Genomic DNA, 23,618 nt, shown 5'->3' with positions numbered 1-23,618 from the left:
ATGAATAAGTACTTTAGGGTGCAGAAAGATGGGAAATCAGCTATGAAGACGTATTTTATATCTGCTTGTATTAACACATTGTAAATCTATCTAGTACCTATTCAAAGTACTAACAAAGCCCTTGTGCTACTGAACATTAAAATGTACAGCCATTTTGTATTTCAGGGTCGCACATTTCACATTTAGCTGGACTGTTTAAAAAAGCATAGCTTAATTTTGAATGTGCCAGAGATAACTGCAGATTTAGTGGTCAGTTTTTTTTTTTTTTTTTTTTTTTAACCGTACCCCACTGCATTTTCTTTCAAACGTCTTCTCGCATCTTCCCACAAGAAGAGCTAGGCGCCCGCTTGTAGGCATCTACCTTGACTTTCAGTTTAATCATATGTTCTTTCCTCCACCTACTGCATTAAACAAAATGTCTAAAAGTAGAATAAATGTACTGAATTCCTCATTGTGTGCTCCGAAGGTGCAGGTGGTGAAAACATTTGTCAGTTGACATAGCGAAATACACTTCGAATACTTTTGCTGCTTGCTATATTTTTGGCAATTAAATGCATTGGACTTCTAGGAGCTTTAGTGAGCGTCTGTTATCTTTCACAGTTACTTTTGGGGACAGAACATTCAAATGTGAATGGAAGTGTTATAGCAAAGATGTGAACAAGTATCGTTGAGTTCACCATAGTAACTTACCTGAATATAAGTCACATCAGGTGTAGTCTCCGTTGCAACCTCTGTAACCACAGACAAGGATTTCAAGTCATTAGACATGCACAAACCAAGGCAAGAGCCAGTAACCTGGAAAGGAAAATTTGTGTGAGTTGTGTGTAATTGAAAGAATGCATGTGATAAAAATACTTTCAATACTGTTTACAGTGTTGGCCAAGAGATTTAGGTGCTCATACATGCCAAGCATATGCAGGTATCAATCTTTGCAAAGCAGCTTGTGTTTCCAATTACATTCCGGCCTCCAAATGTTCAGTCACTCATTACTATGATCTCTGGCCAATCTGCCCATCATGTCACTGAGTACAAATAAGTAAACAGCACCTAAAATGTACATCGTTCTATATTAATCCATTAAGTCCTTCCTAGTAACAGGTCACTAAGTAATTTTTAGACCACATGTTAACCTAAGACAGCGCTTCTGATTAGTTTACATTTTAATGCAGTACTTCTGATCCAAATCCTTTTGACACAGGCGGGGAAAATGGGTATCACTTTGCGGTTCACTGAAGACGATTTCTCTTTCCATCACCCATTATCAACAACTCCCACAGTATTCTGGCTGGAGCCAATAACACTTTGATCCAGAATTCATCTTCACAAGGAAGAAAGCAACATGATTGCAATAATATGCGGTATAGCACCATAGCAACACAGGCACCCTTGCAACATAGTCAAAGGTTGTCTGTGTTATGGGACGAAAAATAATTTTTAGGAAGGGTTAACAATGGAAACTAAAGGAAGGTAGAAATCCATGAGCCTCTTACCATGTGTAGACAGATGAAATTACTAGGAGTACAAAAGAAGCATCTCAATCTCATGACCGCATCTGATATCTGCTCTTTTTAATGTATCTTGTACTTAGGATATTGAAAACCTTCACATAGTAGTTTCTTCTTATCCTTATTCGCATCATCAGTGGATGACCAGTATGTCAGGGATTGTAAAGATGTTGAATCAAAATTCTGACAAAAGCTGTTGACTTAAAGCCAACCGTAATTATGGATTATTTCATGTGGCAGAGCCTGACTTTAGTTGGATGGTAAATTCTTATCTGGTTTTCCATTCTCAAGTATCCCAAAGCACATGGAGCACTGCTTTTGTTTATGTCAACAAAGAAGGAGCACTGGAAAAATTTGTAAATTTAGAATGCTTCCAACTGGCCCCTTCTATCCTATGTATTGCCTGCTTACTTCCCAACAAATTAAACATAACTTTATCTATTCCTAAAGTATCCAGGTTTTAAAATGTAAAAAAGCACAATATTTACACAATTTCCATGTTAGTAAATAATTACTAGCAAATATAAAATGTAGATTTCATTTGGTGTCATTTATTTATTACATTTTACTCTATGTTCCGAAATGGTTTGAGGATTTCTTTTGTGCTGTGCTTTTACTTTATTACTGTTTGAGTGCTGCATAAATAGTTTACACAGTGCCTCTAAGTTAAACCTGACTGCTTTGTGCCAAGCTACCATAGGATTCACTACAGGTTTATTTAGTGATTTTTGTGGTTCACCCTGACAAGGATTGTGTTTCATTTTTGAATGGCACCTCGACCCCCTGAACTTATTATCCAATCTCTTACAATGGCACTCTCCGGATGATTTAAGGGTAAGCTATGGTATCAGCCCCCTGCAAGACACAAAACTGATAATTAATGTCCGTTGCAAGGCATACTTGTATTCTCGCCGCTTGCACACTCAGCCAAACTCTGATGCAGGTTGAGTTCCAGAACTTCTGCCCAAGTAATACACACACTAAAAACTTAACTTTCTGAAATGCACACAGCAATGTGTGCTGTTCAGGCGGTTACTAGTTCTTTTTGTATGTATTCTTCTTTGCATTTGAATATTATGATGTTTGGAAAATTCTTACCTATGACAGTTGTTATAAAAGTAGAGGACTGCATTGCGCATGCAGGGTCAGAGTCTTTAGTAAATTATAATTGGTCTTTATGGGGAGGGGTAGCCTTTAAAGCTCAGGATGGCTGAGTGCAACCCCCAGGACATCCTGCTCAGGAGAGGAACACCCTGTCCTACACCCAAGGCCCTTTTGTCCCCACGTCTTGAAGGACACACAACACAACAGGAGAACCATTCACAGTGATGTTACCCTGGACACTCTTAGAAAGGCACATCTAGTTTAGGTAGAAAAGGCCAACTTACAAAAACTTGCATTTTAAGAATAGTATATTAACCTCCTTGTAGGAAGTTGGCTCTGTATGTGCTATTTCAAAGTAAGGAATAGTATGCACAGAGTCCAAGGGTTCCCCTTAGAGGTAAGATAGTGGCAAAAAGAGATAATACTAATGCTCTATTTTGTGGTAGTGTGGTCGAGCAGTAGGCTTATCAAAGGAGTAGTATTAAGCATTTGTTGTACATACACACAGGCAATAAATGAGGAACACACACTCAGAAACAATTCCAGGCCAATAGGGTTTTGTTATAGAAAAATATCTTTTCTTAGTTTATTTTAAGAACCACAGGTTCAAATTCTACATGTAATATCTCATTTGAAAGGTATTGCAGGTAAGTACTCTAGGAACTTTGAATAATCACAATAGCATATATACTTTTTACATAAAACACATTTAGCTGTTTTAAAAAAGTGGACAGTGCAATTTTCACAGTTCCTGGGGGAGGTAAAGTAATGTTAGTTCTTGCAGGTAAGTAAACCACCTACGGGGTTCAAATTGGGGTCCAAGGTAGCCCACCGTTGGGGGTTCAGAGCAACCCCAAAGTTACCACACCAGCAGCTCAGGGCCGGTCAGGTGCAGAGTTCAAAGTGGTGCCCAAAACGCATAGGCTTCAATGGAGAGAAGGGGGTGCCCCGGTTCCAGTCTGCGAGCAGGTAAGTACCCGCGTCTTCGGAGGGCAGACCAGGGGGGTTTTGTAGGGCACTGGGGGGGGGGGGGACGCAAGCGCACGCAAAAAGTACACCCTCAGCGGCACTGGGGCGGCCGGGTGCAGTGTGCAAACACGCGTCGGGTTTTCAATGGGAGACCATGGGGTCTCTTCAGCGGTGCACGCAGGCAAGGGGGGGCTCCTCGGGGTAGTCACCACCTGGGCAAGGGAGAGGGCCTCCTGGGGGTCACTCCTGCACTGGAGTTCCGATCCTTCAGGTCCTGGGGGCTGCGGGTGCAGGGTCTTTTCCAGGCGTCGGGATTTCAGAGTCAGGCAGTCGCGGTCAGGGGGAGCCTCGGGATTCCCTCTGCAGGCGTCGCTGTGGGGGATCAGGGGGGACAACTTTGGTTACTCACGGTCTCGGAGTCGCCGGAGGGTCCTCCCTGAGGTGTTGGTTCTCCACCAGTCGAGTCGGGGTCGCCGGGTGCAGTGTTGCAAGTCTCACGCTTCTTGCGGGGATTGCAGGGGTCTTTAAAACTGCTCCTCTGGATACAAAGTTGCAGTCTTTGTTGAACAGAGCCGCTGTTCTCAGGAGTTTCTTGGTCTCTTGGAAGCAGGGCAGTCCTCTGAGGATTCAGAGGTCGCTGGTCCCAGGGAAAGCGTCGCTGGAGCAGGTTTCTTCTGAAGGAGGGAGACAGGCCGGTAGGGCTGGGGCCAAAGCAGTTGGTGTCTTCTTCTTCTCAGCAGGGTTTTTCAGCTCAGCAGTCCTCTTCTTCTGTAAGTTGCAGGAATCTAAATTCTTAGGTTCATGGGAGCCCTTAAATACTAAATTTAAGGGCGTGTTTAGGTCTGGGGGGTTAGTAGCCAATGGCTACTAGCCCTGATGGTGGGTACACCCTCTTTGTGCCTCCTCCCAAGGGGAGGGGGGTCACATTCCTATCCCTATTGGGGGAATCCTCCATCTGCAAGATGGAGGATTTCTAAAAGTTAGAGTCACTTCAGCTCAGGACACCTTAGGGGCTGTCCTGACTGGCCAGTGACTCCTCCTTGTTTTTCTCATTAATTCCTCCGGCCTTGCCGCCAAAAGTGGGACCGTGGCCGGAGGGGGCGGGCAACTCCACTAGCTGGAGTGCCCTGTGGTGCTGGAACAAAGGGGGTGAGCCTTTGAGGCTCACCGCCAGGTGTTATAGCTCCTGCCTGGGGGAGGTGATAGCATCTCCACCCAGTGCAGGCTTTGTTACTGGCCACAGAGTGACAAAGGCACTCTCCCCATGTGGCCAGCAACAGGTCTCGAGTGTGGCAGGCTGCTAAAACCAGTCAGCCTACACGGGTAGTTGGTTAAGGTTTCAGGGGGCACCTGTAAGGTGCCCTCTGGGGTGTATTTCACAATAAAATGTACACTGGCATCAGTGTGCATTTATTGTGCTGAGAAGTTTGATACCAAACTTCCCAGTTTTCAGTGTAGCCATTATGGTGCTGTGGAGTTCGTGTTTGACAGACTCCCAGACCATATACTCTTATGGCTACCCTGCACTTACAATGTCTAAGGTTTTGCTTAGACACTGTAGGGGCACAGTGCTCATGCACTGGTGCCCTCACCTATGGTATAGTGCACCCTGCCTTAGGGCTGTAAGGCCTGCTAGAGGGGTGACTTATCTATACTGCATAGGCAGTGTGAGGTTGGCATGGCACCCTGAGGGGAGTGCCATGTCGACTTACTCGTTTTGTCCTCACCAGCACACACAAGCTGGCAAGCAGTGCGTCTGTGCTGAGTGAGGGGTCCCCAGGGTGGCATAAGATATGCTGCAGCCCTTAGAGACCTTCCCTGGCATCAGGGCCCTTGGTACCAGGGGTACCAGTTACAAGGGACTTACCTGGATGCCAGGGTGTGCCAATTGTGTAAAACAAAAGTACAGGTTAGGGAAAGAACACTGGTGCTGGGGCCTGGTTAGCAGGCCTCAGCACACTTTCAAATGAAAACATAGCATCAGCAAAGGCAAAAAGTCAGGGGGTAACCATGCCAAGGAGGCATTTCCTTACACAACCCACCCCCCCCAAACGAAAGAGGATGAGACTAACCTTTCCCAAGAGAGTCTTCATTTTCTAAGTGGAAGAACCTGGAAAGGCCATCTGCATTGGCATGGGCAGTCCGAGGTCTGTGTTCCACTATAAAGTCCATTCCCTGTAGGGAGATGGACCACCTCAACAGTTTTGGATTTTCACCTTTCATTTGCATCAGCCATCTGAGAGGTCTGTGGTCAGTTTGGACTACAAAGTGAGTACCAAAGAGGTATGGTCTCAGCTTTTTCAGGGACCAAACCACAGCAAAGGCCTCCCTCTCAATGGCACTCCAACGCTGCTCCCTGGGGAGTAACCTCCTGCTAATGAAAGCAACAGGCTGGTCAAGGCCATCATCATTTGTTTGGGACAAAACTGCCCCTATCCCATGTTCAGAGGCATCTGTCTGCACAATGAACTGCTTGGAGTAATCTGGAGCTTTTAGAACTGGTGCTGTGCACATTGCTTGTCTCAGGGTGTCAAAGGCCTGTTGGCATTCTACAGTCCACTTTATCTTCTTGGGCATTTTCTTGGAGGTGAGTTCTGTGAAGGCTGTCACTATGGATCCATATCCCTTCACAAACCTCCTATAGTACCCAGTCAAGCCAAGGAATGCCCTCACTTGAGTCTGGGTTTTTGGAGCTGCCCAGTCCAGAATAGTCTGGATCTTAGGCTGGAGTGGCTGAACTTGGCCTCCACCTACAAGGTGTCCCAAGTAAACCACAGTTCCCTGCCCTATCTGGCATTTGGATGCCTTGATAGAGAGGCCTGCTGATTGCAGAGCCTTCAAAACCTCCTTCAGGTGGACCAGGTGATCCTGCCAGCTGGAGCTAAAGACAGCAATATCATCAAGATAAGCTGCACTAAAGGACTTCAAGCTAGCAAGGACTTGATTCACCAACCTTTGGAAGGTGGCAGGGGCATTCTTTAAACCAAAGGGCATAACAGTAAACTGATAATGCCCATCAGGTGTGGAGAATGCTGTCTTTTCTTTTGCTCCAGGTGCCATTTTGATTTGCCAGTACCCTGCTGTTAAGTCAAAGGTACTTAAGAATTTGGCAGCACCTAATTTGTCAATCAGTTCATCAGCTCTAGGAATGGGATGGGCATCTGTCTTGGTGACAGAATTAAGTCCTCTGTAGTCCACACAAAACCTCATCTCTCTCTTTCCATCTTTGGTGTGAGGTTTGGGGTCTAAGACCACTGGGCTAGCCCAGGGGCTGTCAGAGTGCTCAATTACTCCCAATTCCAGCATCTTGTGGACTTCCACCTTGATGCTTTCCTTAACTTGGTCAGACTGTCTGAATATTTTGTTTTTGACAGGCATGCTGTCCCCTGTGTCCACATCATGGGTACACAGGTGTGTCTGACCAGGGTTAGGGGAAAGAGCTCAGCAAACTGTTGCAGGACCCTCCTGCAGTCAGATTGCTGTTGGCCAGAGAGGGTGTCTGAATAGATCACTCCATCTACTGAGCCATCTTTAGGGTTTGATGATAGAAGATCAGGGAGAGGTTCACTCTCAGCTTCCTGGTCCTCATCTGTTACCATCAACAGATTCACATCAGCCCTGTAATGGAAGAGCTTAAGGCGGTTCACATGGATCACCCTCTTGGGGCTCCTGCTAGTGCCCAGGTCCACCAGGTAGGTGACCTGACTCTTCCTCTCTAGCACTGGGTAAGGGCCGCTCCATTTGTCCTGAAGTGCCCTGGGAGCCACAGGCTCCAAAACCCAGACTTTCTGCCCTGGTTGAAATTCAACCAGTGCAGCCTTTTGGTCATACCAAAACTTCTGGAGCTGTTGGCTGGCCTCAAGGTTTTTGGTTGCCTTTTCCATGTACTCTGCCATCCTTGAGCGAAGGCCAAGTACATAGTTCACTATGTCTTGTTTAGGCTCATGAAGAGGTCTCTCCCAGCCTTCTTTCACAAGAGCTAGTGGTCCCCTTACAGGGTGGCCAAACAGAAGTTCAAAGGGTGAGAACCCTACTCCCTTCTGAGGCACCTCTCTGTAAGCGAAAAGCAGACATGGCAAGAGGACATCCCATCTCCTTTTGAGTTTTTCTGGGAGCCCATGATCATGCCTTTTAATGTCTTGTTGAATCTCTCAACAAGGCCATTAGTTTGTGGATGATAGGGTGTAGTGAATTTATAAGTCACTCCACACTCATTCCACATGTGTTTCAGGTATGCTGACATGAAGTTGGTCCCTCTGTCAGACACCACCTCCTTAGGGAAGCCCACTCTGGTAAAGATACCAATGAGGGCCTTGGCTACTGCAGGGGCAGTAGTCGACCTAAGGGGAATAGCTTCAGGATACCTAGTAGCATGATCCACTACTACTAGTATGTACATATTTCCTGAGGCTGTGGGAGGTTCAAGTGGACCCACTATGTCCACACCCACTCTTTCAAAGGGGACCCCCACCACTGGAAGTGGAATGAGGGGGGCCTTTGGATGTCCACCTGTCTTACCACTGGCTTGACAGGTGGTACAGGAGACACAAAACTCCTTAACTTTCTGGGACATGTTGGGCCAGTAGAAGTGGTTGACTAGTCTCTCCCACGTCTTGGTTTGTCCCAAATGCCCAGCAAGGGGAATATAAGGGCTAAGGTCAGTATGACCTCTCTGAACGCCTGAGGCACTACCACTATCCTAGTGGCACCAGGTTTGGGATCTCTTGCCTCAGTGTACAGGAGCCCATCTTCCCAATAGACCCTATGTGTTCCAGTTTTCTTGCCATTGGACTCTTCAGCAGCTTGCTGCCTAAGGCCTTCAAGAGAGGGACAGGTTTCTTGCCCCTTACACAACTGCTCCCTTGAGGGTCCCCCTGGGCCTAAGAGCTCAATCTGATAAGGTTCTAACTCCATAGGCTCAGTTCCCTCAGAGGGCAGAACTTCTTCCTGAGAAGAGAGGTTCTCTTTTTGTTGTTGTGTTGCAGCTGGTTTCCCAGCTGGCTTTCCTTTTCTCTTGGTAGGCTGGGCCCTTTTTCCAGACTCCAGCTCTACTTTTTCACCCTGAGCCTTGCACTGTTCCCTTGTCTTGACACACAACAGTTCAGGGATACCCAGCATGGCTGCATGGGTTTTCAGTTCCTCAGCCCATGCGGAGGACTCCAGGTCATTTCCAAGCAAACAGTCTACTGGGATATTGGAGGAGACCACCACCTGTTTCAGGCCATTGACCCCTCCCCACTCTAAAGTTACCATAGCCATGGGATGTACTTTAGTCTGATTGTCAGCGTTGGTGACTGGATAAGTTTGTCCAGCCAGGTATTGACCAGGGGAAACCAGTTTCTCTGTCACCATAGTGGCACTGGCACCTGTATCCCTCAGGCCTTCTACACTTGTCCCATTAATTAAGAGCTGCTGCCTGTATTTTTGCATATTAGGAGGCCAGGCAGCCAGTGTGGCTAAATCCACCCCACCCTCAGAGACTAATGTAGCTTCAGTGTGACACCGGATTTGCTCTGGGCACACTGTTGATCCCACTTGGAGACTAGCCATTCCAGTGTTAGCTGGAGTGGAGTTAGAAGTGGTAGTTTTCTTGGGACAGACCTTGTCTCCAGTTTGGTGTCCAGGCTGATTACAGCTACGACACCAGGCCTTTTTGGGATCAAAGTTTTTACCCTTGTACCCAAAATTGTTTTGTGAAGAGGCTCTGGGCCCACCCTCCTGTGCAGGTTTTTGGGGGCCTGAAGGAGACTCTTTACTATTTTTGTTTTTGGATGTCTCAACACTCTTCCCCTGGGGAGGCTTTGTGACCCCTTTCTTTTGGTCACCCCCTGTGGTAGTCTTGGTCACCCTAGTCTTGACCCAATGGTCCGCCTTCTTTCCCAATTCTTGGGGAGAAATTGGTCCTAGGTCTACCAGATGCTGATGCAGTTTATCATTTGAACAATTACTTAACAGGTGTTCTTTCACAAATAAATTGTACAGCCCATCATAATTATTAACACCACTGCCTTGAATCCAACCATCCAGTGTTTTCACTGAGTAGTCCACAAAATCAACCCAGGTCTGGCTCGAGGTTTTTTGAGCCCCCCTGAATCTAATTCTATACTCCTCAGTGGAGAATCCAAAGCCCTCAATCAGGGTTCCCTTCATGAGGTCATAAGATTCTGCATCTTTTCCAGAGAGTGTGAGGAGTCTATTCCTACACTTCCCAGTGAACATTTCCCAAAGGAGAGCACCCCAGTGAGACTTGTTCACTTTTCTGGTTACACAAGCCCTCTCAAAAGCTGTGAACCATTTGGTGATGTCATCACCATCTTCATATTTAGTTACAATCCCTTTAGGGATTTTCAACATGTCAGGAGAATCTCTGACCCTAGTTATGTTGCTGCCACCATTGATGGGTCCTAGGCCCATCTCTTGTCTTTCCCTTTCTATGGCTAGGATCTGTCTTTCCAAAGCCAATCTTTTGGCCATCCTGGCTAGCTGGATGTCCTCTTCACTGGAGTTATCCTCAGTGATTTCAGAGATGTTGGTCCCTCCTGTGAGGGAAGCAGCATCTCTGACTACTATATTTGGAGACAGGGCTTGAGAGGCCCTGTTCTCCCTAGTTAGGACTGGTAGGTGGGAATTTCCCTCCAAGTCACTATCTTCATCCTCTGTGTTGCCATCCTCAGAGGGGTTGGCTTTTTCAAACTCTGCCAAAAGCTCCTGGAGCTGTAGTTTGGAAGGTCTGGAGCCCATTGTTATTTTCTTTATTTTACAGAGTGACCTTAGCTCCCTCATCTTAAGATGGAGGTAAGGGGTGGTGTCGAGTTCCACCACATTCATCTCTGTACTAGACATTATGCTTCTAAAAGTTGGAATACTTTTTAAGAATCTAAAACTAGTTCTAGGTTCTAATTAAAACTTTCACAAAACTTTTAAACTCTAAAAGGAAATGCTAAACAGGGACTAACACAAGGCCCTAGCAGGACTTTTAAGAATTTAGAAAAATAGTTCAAATTGCAAAAATCAATTTCTAATGACAATTTTTGGAATTTAGTCATGTGATCAGGTATTGGCTGAGTTCAGCAAATGCAAAGTCTTGTACCCCACCGCTGATCCACCAATGTAGAAAGTTGGCTCTGTATGCACTATTTCAAAGTAAGGAATAGTATGCACAGAGTCCAAGGGTTCCCCTTAGAGGTAAGATAGTGGCAAAAAGAGATAATACTAATGCTCTATTTTGTGGTAGTGTGGTCGAGCAGTAGGCTTATCAAAGGAGTAGTGTTAAGCATTTGTTGTACATACACACAGGCAATAAATGAGGAACACACACTCAGAAACAATTCCAGGCCAATAGGTTTTTGTTATAGAAAAATATATTTTCTTAGTTTATTTTAAGAACCACAGGTTCAAATTCTACATGTAATATCTCATTTGAAAGGTATTGCAGGTAAGTACTCTAGGAACTTTGAATAATCACAATAGCATATATACTTTTTACATAAAACACATTTAGCTGTTTTAAAAGTGGTCACAGTGCAATTTTCACAGTTCCTGGGGGAGGTAAAGTAATGTTAGTTCTTGCAGGTAAGTAAACCACCTACGGGGTTCAAATTGGGGTCCAAGGTAGCCCACCGTTGGGGGTTCAGAGCAACCCCAAAGTTACCACACCAGCAGCTCAGGGCCGGTCAGGTGCAGAGTTCAAAGTGGTGCCCAAAACGCATAGGCTTCAATGGAGAGAAGGGGGTGCCCCGGTTCCAGTCTGCCAGCCGGTAAGTACCCGCGTCTTCGGAGGGCAGACCAGGGGGGTTTTGTAGGGCACCGGGGGGGGACACAAGCTCACGCAAAAAGTACACCCTCAGCGGCACTGGGGCGGCCGGGTGCAGTGTGCAAACACGCGTCGGGTTTTCAATGCATTTCAATGGGAGACCAGGGGGTCTCTTCAGCGGTGCAGGCAGGCAAGGGGGGGGCTCCTCGGGGTAGCCACCACCTGGGCAAGGGAGAGGGCCTCCTGGGGGGTCACTCCTGCACTGGAGTTCCGATCCTTCAGGTCCTGGGGGCTGCGGGTGCAGGGTCTTTTCCAGGCGTTGAGATTTCAGAGTCAGGCAGTCGTGGTCAGGGGGAGCCTCGGGATTCCCTCTGCAGGCGTCGCTGTGGGGGCTTAGGGAGGACAACTTTGGTTACTCACGGTCTCGGAGTCGCCGGAGGGTCCTCCCTGAGGTGTTGGTTCTCCACCAGTCGAGTCGGGGTCGCGGGTGCAGTGTTGCAAGTCTCACGCTTCTTGCGGGGATTGCAGGGGTCTTTAAATCTGCTCCTCTGGATACAAAGTTGCAGTCTTTGTTGAACAGAGCCGCTGTTCTCGGGAGTTTCTTGGTCTCTTGGAAGCAGGGCAGTCCTCTGAGGATTCAGAGGTCGCTGGTCCCAGGGAAAGCGTCGCTGGAGCAGGTTTCTTCTGAAGGAGGGAGACAGGCCGGTAGGGCTGGGGCCAAAGCAGTTGGTGTCTTCTTCTCTGCAGGGTTTTTCAGCTCAGCAGTCCTCTTCTTCTGTAAGTTGCAGGAATCTAAATTCTTAGGTTCAGGGGAGCCCTTAAATACTAAATTTAAGGGCGTGTTTAGGTGTGGGGGGGTTAGTAGCCAATGGCTACTAGCCCTGAGGGTGGGTACACCCTCTTTGTGCCTCCTCCCAAGGGGAGGGGGTCACATTCCTATCCCTATTGGTGGAATCCTCCATCTGCAAGATGGAGGATTTCTAAAAGTTAGAGTCACTTCAGCTCAGGACACCTTAGGGGCTGTCCTGACTGGCCAGTGACTCGTCCTTGTTTTTCTCATTAATTCCTCCGGCCTTGCCGCCAAAAGTGGGGCCGTGGCCGGAGGGGGCCGGCAACTCCACTAGCTGGAGTGCCCTGTGGTGCTGGAACAAAGGGGGTGAGCCTTTGAGGTTCACCGCCAGGTGTTACAGCTCCTGCCTGGGGGAGGTGATAGCATCTCCACCCAGTGCAGGCTTTGTTACTGGCCACAGAGTGACAAAGGCACTCTCCCCATGTGGCCAGCAACATGTCTCGAGTGTGGCAGGCTGCTAAAACCAGTCAGCCTACACTGGAAGTCGGGTATGTTTTCAGGGGGCATCTCTAAGATGCCCTCTGGGGTGTATTTCACAATAAAATGTACACTGGCATCAGTGTGCATTTATTGTGCTGAGAAGTTTGATACCAAACTTCCCAGTTTTCAGTGTAGCCATTATGGTGCTGTGGAGTTCGTGTTTGACAGACTCCCAGACCATATACTCTTATGGCTACCCTGCACTTACAATGTCTAAGGTTTTTCTTAGACACTGTAGGGGCACAGTGCTCATGCACTGGTGCCCTCACCTATGGTATAGTGCACCCTGCCTTAGGGCTGTAAGGCCTGCTAGAGGGGTGACTTATCTATACTGCATAGGCAGTGTGAGGTTGGCATGGCACCCTGAGGGGAGTGCCATGTCGACTTACTCGTTTTGTCCTCACCAGCACACACAAGCTGGCAAGCAGTGTGTCTGTGCTGAGTGAGGGGTCCCCAGGGTGGCATAAGATATGCTGCAGCCCTTAGAGACCTTCCCTGGCATCAGGGCCCTTGGTACCAGGGGTACCAATTATAAGGGACTTACCTGGATGCCAGGGTGTGCCAATTGTGTAAAACAAAAGTACAGGTTAGGGAAAGAACACTGGTGCTGGGGCCTGGTTAGCAGGCCTCAGCACACTTTCAAATCAAAACATAGCATCAGCAAAGGCAAAAAGTCAGGGGGTAACCATGCCAAGGAGGCATTTCCTTACACTCCTACTTTATCATCAGATTATTAAATTACAATGTATATGAGAAGGAAAAGTATTCTTTCTATTTCCAGATGGAAGTTATCACTTACTAAGTGTATAGGGTAACAAAGAGTTATGTGAGGGATAGGCCTTACAACCGTGAAACACAACTTTAGGAGTTTTTCACTTTAAGGACATGAAAAACATTACCTATACACACCCTTCTTTTGCAATGCCATGCACCCTGCCCTGTTAGCCTTTAGGGCCTAACTTAGGGGTGACTTATAAGCATCAACAAGAAAGGTTCATTACCAGGTCGAAACAGAAGCTTAAGACAGTACTACAGGCTGCAGACTGAGACACGTTTTACATGGTTGCTTTAGTGGGTGGCGCAATGTGTCCTGCAACTCACTAGCAGCATTTAATTCACAGGCACTGGGTTCAGGTAGCACCATTTAATAGGGACGCACAAATAAATTAAATGTACTGGTCAGCTGCATGCCAATTTTACCATGATTTCAAAGGAGAGCACAAGCACTTTACCACAGATTAACAGGGAAAAAGTGCACAGAGTTCCAAGAGCCAGTAAAATCGAGTTCTGCAAAGGAAGGCACCTATCTGGGGTGATTCTGCAGAAAGGGCCCAGTCCAATAGCCAATCTACTTGGAATTATCTTCACCTGCCCTCTCTCAGGGCTTTAGCGTGCCAACTCTCACTCTTATCACCTACCACCTCTAAATAATAATCGTGTATTATTTATTGTGGTAAAATCAGTAGCTATCTTCTGAGTTCACAAAGGCAAGTTGATTCCAGAGCACACAAAACTTCTAGATTAAAAAAAAAAAAAGAAGAAAACTAAACACCTTATTCCCTAGTACACATGCCAACACACACAAAGTACCCACCAAGCCTCAGTGGTTCACAACATGTGGTCAAGTGTGTTATGATCCCAAAGTGTGAAAAAGATAGATATTACTTATTCTGCACAGCTGTAAGTGCCACATTACAAAAACAGGAACAAAAAGGGGAGCGACGTTGAAAAAAAAAAACACCCTGCCCACAACAAGAGGTTTAGTTGTTATTAGTGAAACAGTTAAAATCATTCTTAGTTTAGGTCCCTCACATGACAAATTTAGTGTGGTCCTGGGAGGTCCACTTCATCTTTCTATGCACCAGCTCATCAGTCAGTATGCTTCAGAAACGGTAATGGGGGTCCTTACCCTCCATAGGAGCCAAACCGCCATCCCTTAGCATGGGCCAGCACTGGGTCTTTGCCTCTTTCTGACAGTCCTCTGTGAGAGCAGCAGGCCACATGATTCATAGTACCTTTCCACCATTTTTAGAAAGAGCTGGCACCCTGTTACACTCAGCTTATTACATATAACTGGTTCACTTCTTCATCGCCCTGGAGAGGTGATGTCTGCTTGTGGTGCAGCGATTGTGGGACTTCAGCCCAGCCCAAAAATTAATAAAGGAATAAGAGTCTGGTGGTTTAGGGGGATATTACGCAATGCAATGCTGACTTTTCAACCATTTTTAGACACATTTACAAAGCACCAACCTCATTTCATGTCAGATGAATAGTGTATTAAGCTGCTGATTCCTTAGGGAGGAGTAAGAGTTTATCCACTAGCCACATAGCATCTCAAAATTATCAGCACTCTGTAAAGTTATGTACAAATGTCCTCATCTATGTGGTCAGGGCAGCAATCCATATTTCAACCACAGTTATTTATGTAACCCAGTAATTTTTGGACAGACTGAACACAGAAATGGGATTTTCAACATTTTATTGTGCCTTATTTCTATACTATATTTATATGTATGGATCAGTTAAGACAGACGGAATATCAAAATACCATGGCAAGATGCAATGCACCACTAGCTAGTAGTCACACCAGATGAGCACAGTGCAACTGATTGGGTCAAGTCTAATAAATTCAGACTCAATGTGATCTCAAACAGCTTTAAAAGCAGAGGGCCAATGACTCTTCCCTTACCTCAACTTTCCACATGCCACCTAGCTCCTTGGCCTTCCTCTTGGTTCCACACAAAAATCATACACATGGCAGCTTGCTTCACTTTCTGAGAGTCCAAGGTTTCAAACAAATGCCCTGAGTGAGGTTGCACAGCATTTTTAATACTTGCATGTAGTGCAAGGATTCTCCCTTAGAGTATGCCACAAACGCCTGACATTTCTATTCATTTTAAAAGTACACATTTCAATATGAAAACTGGGGAGAAGAAAGAGATTAGTATAGTACTGGATATGGTGTCTGCAAGTGTTTGCATTGACTTATCTGTAATATGTCAGTTTAGTTTTCTTTTAACAAAATTGAACTGAAAATAGCGTACCTCAGTTATAGTGGCAATCTTGTACATTCCATAGGCATAGATCTCTATGGCTCCAGAGTTTCCACCAAGAACAAGGACATTAAGCCTAAAATGAAAATACACTGTGGCAATAAAATAAATGTAGGCCCGTACAACGTGTCACAACAATTTCTACAAGGTTTCGTGTGTTGTTTAAAGCAACTTTATGTGAGATCAGTTATCCTGCCATTAGGAATGTTTACCTGTAGATGGAGTGCAAATGTGTTTAAAGAGCACATATTTTCAGCGTTTTTGTAAATGCTATCTGTTACAAAGCCCACTGCTAGAGCAAGATTTTACTATGGCTCAGCAGAAATATAGTTACAGCTTTCATAGTGGATATATATTTTTTCAACTATCAGTTTGTTAATTTGACTAAATAGACTGTATTTCAGAAAAAAACATAACGTTTGAACTGGTATCTGTGAGTGGGAGCCAATACAAAATGATCCACTATGAGAAGATGGCAGTTGCAATGATGCCAATGTGAAGAAAAGCACTAGTAGCAAAAACAATGAAAATATGACAGGTCTGGAGGAATCCTCAGTCAAGGTCTGTGTAGAAAACAATAAATCACTAACAACACATTCTAGTACTAATTTTAGAGCATCACCATCAAATCTTGTTAAACAAAGATAGCCAATATGTAATTATTTATTACAGTTAACACATAAGTCTGACGACTGCAGTTCTAGTTTCCCAGAGGAGAGTCAGTGATACAGTGAATATATACACACGTTCAACTTAAGTCAACGTAGAAATACTAAGTCCATAAATGAAGGGACGCAGTACATTCTCTTAAAAATCGAGATGGGACATAGTCTGATTGTACAATTGTTGTTGATTCAAACTCTTTAAATTAGATGTAAGATATGGCCATTAAGGGGGGTACGGATTTTACTCTACATGTGTTGGGATTTGAGGGTAAGGAGAATGTGCAATGCTAATACAAAACACTCTATGCTGCTTATTACAAAGGGCAGCACTGGGTAAGCCATAAGAAATCCATAAAAGCATAATCCCTAATGGGAATCCCTAATGGGGCACAATACAGAGCAACAAAACACTTGCCCCAGTAAAATGGGTTGTTTGGGCAATCATATAGGATTTTTCACAAGTGAGTGTCTCTTGAACAAACAATAATGACTATTGCAGTATATTCCTCTGAAGTGAGCTGCGGTATAATGTTGTGCTGTATGCTTGTACAGGGCTTTGGGAATAGTCTTACTATTTGTGATAGCCTTTGTATGGCTCATAAACGTGTGATTCTTAACATTGCCTCATGAGTTTTTGCCCGATATAAAACTGCTTCTATGCACATCTCCTTAGATTAAAGGGCAACAGTTTCTTGGGCTTACTCGTGTCTGTAAATATTTTAGATGTTGCACTGGTATATACAACTTCAACATAGAATAGAACCCCCCTCTTACTCAATGTCAAAGTTCTCACATGCCACCACACTTTGACATAATCTGCTCTTAACATAAGCTTGAATATCTACTGATATATCACACTACAAATTATCCCATTCGTACAGTATTAGTACAAAATAATGCATAATCAGAAACTCCTCACAACCAGCTTCTGTAAATTGACAGGTTAAAAGGTCACAACCAATGACGCGACTAACATATGATTGGGTATTTACCTTACATCACCCAAGAGTTTCAGGATCTCATCAGCCTTTTCTTCACTGAAATAGAAAATATTTGTTTAACTATAACACAATAATTATATAAATAAAATCGTCACAATGGGAACATACGTTTGTGTTCTCACCTGAAGATCTTTGCTGTAGCACTGTAGCTAAATAGAAAAAAAGGTTGCAGAAGTTATTACTTTCTCTGGTTAGAAAGAATCACACACAATCCTTACTGTGGAAATTACAATTGTTAAAAAACAGATGATATACCAAATTCTATTTCAATGCGGAAATCTATTTCTACATAAGAAAGCTTAATCAAATTATTCACAAAGTTACTAACGGGGCCTGATTATCTTGGTAGACAACACTATTTAGTCACCAGTACTGGCTACTTTTCATGTATGTATACAGTTTGAGATTTGTGCCTAGTGCAAACACTGAATTTGGAACGAGTAATATGGAAAATGTCACTTACCCAGTGTACATCTGTTCGTGGCATTAGTCGCTGCAGATTCACATGCTGTGCACATCCCGCCATCTGGTGTTGGGATCGGAGTGTTACAAGTTGTTTTTCTTCAAAGAAGTCTTTTCGAGTCACGAGACTGAGGGACTCCTCCCATTTCGACTCCATTGCGCATGGGCGTCGACTCCATCTTAGATTGTTTTCCCCGCAGAGGGTGAGGTAGGAGTTGTGTATGCTAGTAATAGTGCCCATGCAATGGAGTGAATGCGTATGTACATAATGAAGTTTAAAGTAATATATTTACAAATGTACAAATGTTTAAGATCTACTTCTAAACGGCTACAGGCTCCCGGGGAGGCGGGTGGGCGCATGTGAATCTGCAGCGACTAATGCCACGAACAGATGTACACTGGGTAAGTGACATTTTCCGTTCGATGGCATGTGTAGCTGCAGATACACATGCTGTGCATAGACTAGTAAGCAGTTATCTCCCCAAAAGCGGTGGTTCAGCCTGTAGGAGTTGAAGTAGTTTGAAATAATGTTCTTAGTACAGCTTGACCTACTGTTGCCTGTTGTGCAGTTAACACATCTACACAGTAGTGCTTGGTAAATGTATGAGGCGTAGACCATGTTGCTGCCTTACATATTTCGTTCATTGGAATATTTCCTAGAAAGGCCATGGTAGCACCTTTCTTTCTGGTTGAGTGTGCCTTTGGTGTAATAGGCAGTTCTCTTTTAGCTTTAAGATAGCAGGTTTGAATGCACTTAACTATCCATCTAGGAATGCCTTGTTTTGAAATTGGATTTCCTGTATGAGGTTTTTGAAAGGCAATAAATAGTTGTTTTGTCTTTTGAATTAGTTTTGTTCTGTCAATGTAGTACATTAGTGCTCTTTTGATGTCTAATGTATGTAGTGGTCTTTCAGCTACAGAATCTGGCTGTGGGAAGAACACTGGTAATTCTACCGTTTGATTCAAGTGGAACGGTGAGATTGCTTTTGGTAAAAATTTAGGATTTGTCCGTAGAACAACTTTATTTTTGTGTATTTGAATAAATGGTTCTTGAATGGTAAATGCTTGAATTTCACTCACCCTTCTTAGAGATGTGATGGCAATTAAAAATGCAACTTTCCACGTTAAGTATTGCATTTCACAAGAGTGCATGGGCTCAAAAGGTGGACCCATGAGTCGTGTTAAGACAATGTTGAGGTTCCATGAAGGAACTGGTGGTGTTCTTGGTGGTATAATTCTCTTTAGGCCTTCCATAAACGCTTTTATGACTGGTATCCTAAATAATGAAGTTGAGTGCGTAATTTGCAGGTAAGCTGAAATTGCAGTAAGATGTATTTTAATGGAAGAGAAAGCTAGTTTTGATTTTTGCAAATGTTGTAAGTATCCTACTATATCTTTTCCAGATGCATGTAAAGGTTGAATTTGATTATTATGGCAGTAATAAACAAATCTTTTCCACTTATTTGCATAGCAGTGTCTAGTGGTAGGTTTTCTAGCTTGTTTTATGACCTCCATACATTCCTGTGTGAGGTCTAAGTGCCCGAATTCTAGGATTTCAGGAGCCAAATTGCTAGATTCAGCGATGCTGGATTTGGATGTCTGATCTGTTGTTTGTGTTGTGTTAACAGATCTGGTCTGTTTGGTAGTTTGACATGAGGTACTACTGAAAGGTCTAGTAGTGTTGTGTACCAAGGTTGCCTTGCCCATGTTGGTGCTATTAATAGGAGTTTGAGTTTGTTTTGACTCAACTTGTTTACTAGATATGGAAGAAGTGGGAGAGGGGGAAAAGCGTACACAAATATCCCTGACCAGTTCATCCATAGTGCATTGCCCTGAGACTGATGTGGGTACCTGGATGCGAAGTTTTGGCATTTTGAGTTTTCTTTTGTTGCAAACAGATCTATTTGTGGCGTCCCCCAAATTCGGAAGTAAGTGTTCAGTATTTGGGGGTGAATTTCCCATTTGTGGATCTGTTAGTGATCCCGAGAGAGATTGTCTGCTAACTGATTCTGAATCCCTGGAATAAATTGTGCTATTAGGCGAATGTGGTTGTGAATCGCCCAATGCCATATTTTTTGTGTCAGGAGACACAACTGTGTCGAGTGTGTTCCTCCCTGTTTGTTTAGGTAATACATTGTTGTCATGTTGTCTGTCTTGACAAGAGTGTATTTGTGGGTTATTATGGATTGAAATGCTTTCAGCGCTAGAAACACCGCTAACAGTTCTAAGTGATTTATATGAAACTGTCTTTGCTGAATGTCCCATTGTCCTTGGATGCTGTGCTGATTGAGGTGTGCTCCCCACCCTGTCATGGATGCATCTATCGTTATTACGTATTGTGGCACTGGGTCTTGAAAAGGCCGCCCTTGGTTTAAATTTATACTGTTCCACCATTGAAGCAAGATGTATGTTTGGCGGTCTATCAACACCAGATCTAGAAGTTGACCCTGTGCTTGTGACCATTGTGATGCTAGGCACTGTTGTAAGGGCCGCATGTGCAGCCTGGCGTTTGAGACAATGGCTATGCATGAAGACATCATGCCTAGCAGTTTCATTACCAATTTGACCTGTATCTTTTGGTTTGGATACATGGCTTGTATTACATTGTGAAATGTTTGGACTCTTTGTGGACTTGGAGTGGCAATTCCTTTTACTGTGTTGATTGTTGCCCCTAGGTATTGCTGTGTTTGACACTGCAGAAGGTGTGACTGAGTAATTGATTGAGAAACCTAGTTTGTGTAGGGTTTCTATGACATAATTTGTGTGTTGTGAACACTGTACTTGCGTGTTGGTTTTGATTAACCAATCGTCTAGGTACGGGAACACATGTATTTGCTGCCTTCTGATATGTGCAGCTACTACTGCTAGACATTTTGTAAAAACTCTTGGCGCAGTTGTTATTCCGAATGGCAACACTTTGAATTGGTAATGTATCCCTTGGAATACAAACCTTAGGTACTTTCTGTGTGAAGGATGTATTGGTATATGGAAATATGCATCCTTTAGATCCAGTGTTGTCATGTAGTCTTGTTGTTTGAGCAGTGGGATTACTTCTTGTAATGTAACCATGTGAAAGTGGTTTGATTTGATGTATGTATTTAATATTCTGAGATCTAGTATAGGTCTTAGACTTTTGTCTTTTTTGGGTATCAGAAAGTACAGTGAGTAAACTCCTGTGTTTAGTTCTTGTTTTGGTACTAATTCTATTGCCTCTTTTTTGAGCAATGCTTGAACTTCTAATCCTAGAAGATTTATATGTTGTTTTGACATACTGTGTGTTTTCGGTGGGACTGTTGGAGGGAATTCGAGAAATTCTATGCAATAACCATGCTGGATAATTGCTAGTACCCAAGTATCTGTTGTTATCTCCTCCCAATGTTTGTAAAATTGGCTTAGTCTTCCCCCCACAGGTGTTATGTGATGGGGATGTGTGACTTGTAAGTCACTGCTTATTTTGAGGAGTTTTGGGGCTTTGGAATTTTCCTCTATTTTTTGGGAATTGTCCCCCTCTATATTGCCCCCGAAAACTTCCCCGCTGATATTGGCTTTGGTAAGTGGGCCTTGTTTGTGATGTTGTGGTTTCTGTAGGTTGTCCTCGAAACCCTCCCCTAAAAGGTGTTTTGCGAAATGTGCCTCTGCTCTGCGGGGAGTAGAGTGCGCCCATGGCTTTTGCTGTATCAGTGTCTTTCTTGAGTTTATCAATAGCAGGGTCGACTTCCGGCCCAAACAACTGCTGTTCATTAAATGGCATATTTAGCACGGCTTGTTGAATTTCCGGCTTGAACCCTGACGTGCGCAGCCATGCGTGCCTTCTTATTGTTATTGCAGTATTTACTGTCCTTGCAGCCGTATCTGCTGCATCCATTGAAGACCGTATCTGATTATTAGAGATACTTTGTCCTTCTTCCACCACTTGTTGTGCTCTTTTTTGGAACTCCTTGGGTAAGTGTTCTATCAAATGTTGCATCTCATGCCAGTGAGCTCTATCATATCTTGCCAAAAGTGCTTGTGAATTGGCAATGCGCCATTGGTTTGCTGCTTGTGCTGCAACCCTTTTGCCCGCAGCATCAAATTTGCGACTCTCTTTGTCTGGAGGTGGTGCGTCCCCCGAGGTATGAGAGTTTGCTCTCTTACGAGCTGCCCCGACAACTACTGAGTCTGGTGTTAACTGCATTGTAATATAAACTGGATCTGTTGGCGGTGGCTTGTACTTTTTCTCCACCCTTGGAGTTATGGCTCGGCCTTTAACAGGATCCTGAAAGATTTGTTTTGAATGTTTTAGCATTTTGGGAGCATAGGTAGTCTTTGGTATTGGCTATGAGTGGAGGATAGCGTGTTAAACAAAAAGTCATCCTCAATTGGTTCGGAATGCAAGGTGACGTTATGGAAAGCAGCTGCCCTTGCGATCACCTGTGTGTAAGATGTACTGTCCTCAGGTGGGGACGGCCTGGCAGGGTACGAGTCTGGGCTGTTGTCCGATACTGGAGCATCGTAAAGGTCCCATGCATCGGGATCATCTTGACTCATGGTAGTATGAGTCGGGGAGTGCATCAGTGGAGGAGTTGCTACTGGTGATGTGTGCACTGATGGTGGTGGAGTTGTTTTCCTTGCCACCTTTGCCTGTGCCTCCTTGTCCTTTTCTTGAAAGGCAAGTTTTCTTTTTATTTTAATTGTGTCTTGTTGAATATGGAGCCTCCTTTGAGTATAGTCTGGCTCTACTGCTTGAAGTTCCTCTCCGAATCTATGTTTTTGCATTTGGGAGGACAATCCTTGTTCCTCTGTATAGGAACCTGTTTTCGGCTCCGAGGCTGGATGTTTCGGAACCGAAAATTTTTCAGACGTCTTTTTAGGCTCTGAAGAAACCTTTGTAATTTTCCGCGTGGTGGTGTTTCGGTGCCGAATTTGTTCGGTGCCGCTGTCACGGTGCCGAAATTTCTCTGAGCCGATGTCTCGGTCCGAGATTGCTGTGTGGCGGTATCTCGACCGGAGTCGGATGACTTCGACACCAGCGTGCCCTTTTTCGGTGCCTTGGATCGGTCACCTATTTTTTGGGTTAAGCCATGGCCTGTTGGCGGTGGCGTCCCCTGGGCTTTTGTTGACTTCTCGTGAGTCTTATGTTTCGACGTCTTACTCACGGTTTTCGGCATTTCTTCAGCCTCGAGCTCTTCCGAGTCCGACTCGTGGATAGAGAAAGCTTCCTCTTCCTCCTCGAAACGCTCTTGTCCTGTCGGCGTCGACGCCATCTGCAGTCTTCTGGCTCTTCGGTCTCTTAACGTCTTTCTGGACCGAAACGCTCGACAGGCCTCACAAGTATCTTCCTTGTGCTCTGGGGACAAGCACAAGTTACAGACCAGATGCTGATCCGTATACGGATACTTGTTATGGCATTTTGGACAGAAGCGGAATGGGGTCCGTTCCATCAGCCTTGAAGTCACACGTGGCCGGGCCGACCAGGCCCAGACGGGGGAATTGAAAAAACCCAGAAGGGCCACCGGAGCTCTTAAAAATTCGGTGTCGATCTGTTGTAACTAACCCGATACCGAACGCAAACAATAGCGACGTTTTTTCCGAGATTCTAACTAACTTTCCGACCCGAAACACGGAGCGAAAAGGAACACGTCCGAACCCGATGGCGGAAAAAAAACAATCTAAGATGGAGTCGACGCCCATGCGCAATGGAGTCGAAATGGGAGGAGTCCCTCGGTCTCGTGACTCGAAAAGACTTCTTCGAAGAAAAACAACTTGTAACACTCCGAGCCCAACACCAGATGGCGGG

At 44.8% G+C, this 23,618-nt stretch overlaps 1 protein-coding gene across 1 annotated transcript in view; it reads right to left on the bottom strand.

The window, feature by feature from the left end:
* Positions 1-23,618, bottom strand: part of ANAPC4 (anaphase promoting complex subunit 4) — a 203,620-nt gene that overhangs the window by 150,781 nt on the left and 29,221 nt on the right. Inside the window, exons 5-8 of the mRNA XM_069202153.1 lie at positions 17,503-17,529; positions 17,372-17,416; positions 15,706-15,790; positions 691-795 (exon numbers count right to left, since the gene is read on the bottom strand). Of these exons, the coding sequence (XP_069058254.1) occupies positions 691-795; positions 15,706-15,790; positions 17,372-17,416; positions 17,503-17,529 (262 nt within the window). The remainder of the gene's footprint in view (positions 1-690; positions 796-15,705; positions 15,791-17,371; positions 17,417-17,502; positions 17,530-23,618) is intronic.

The sequence above is a fragment of the Pleurodeles waltl genome, chromosome 1_2 (assembly GCF_031143425.1).
Source record: "Pleurodeles waltl isolate 20211129_DDA chromosome 1_2, aPleWal1.hap1.20221129, whole genome shotgun sequence".
Classification (NCBI taxonomy): Eukaryota; Metazoa; Chordata; class Amphibia; order Caudata; family Salamandridae; genus Pleurodeles; species Pleurodeles waltl.
This window is presented reverse-complemented; position numbering and strand designations above follow the sequence as displayed.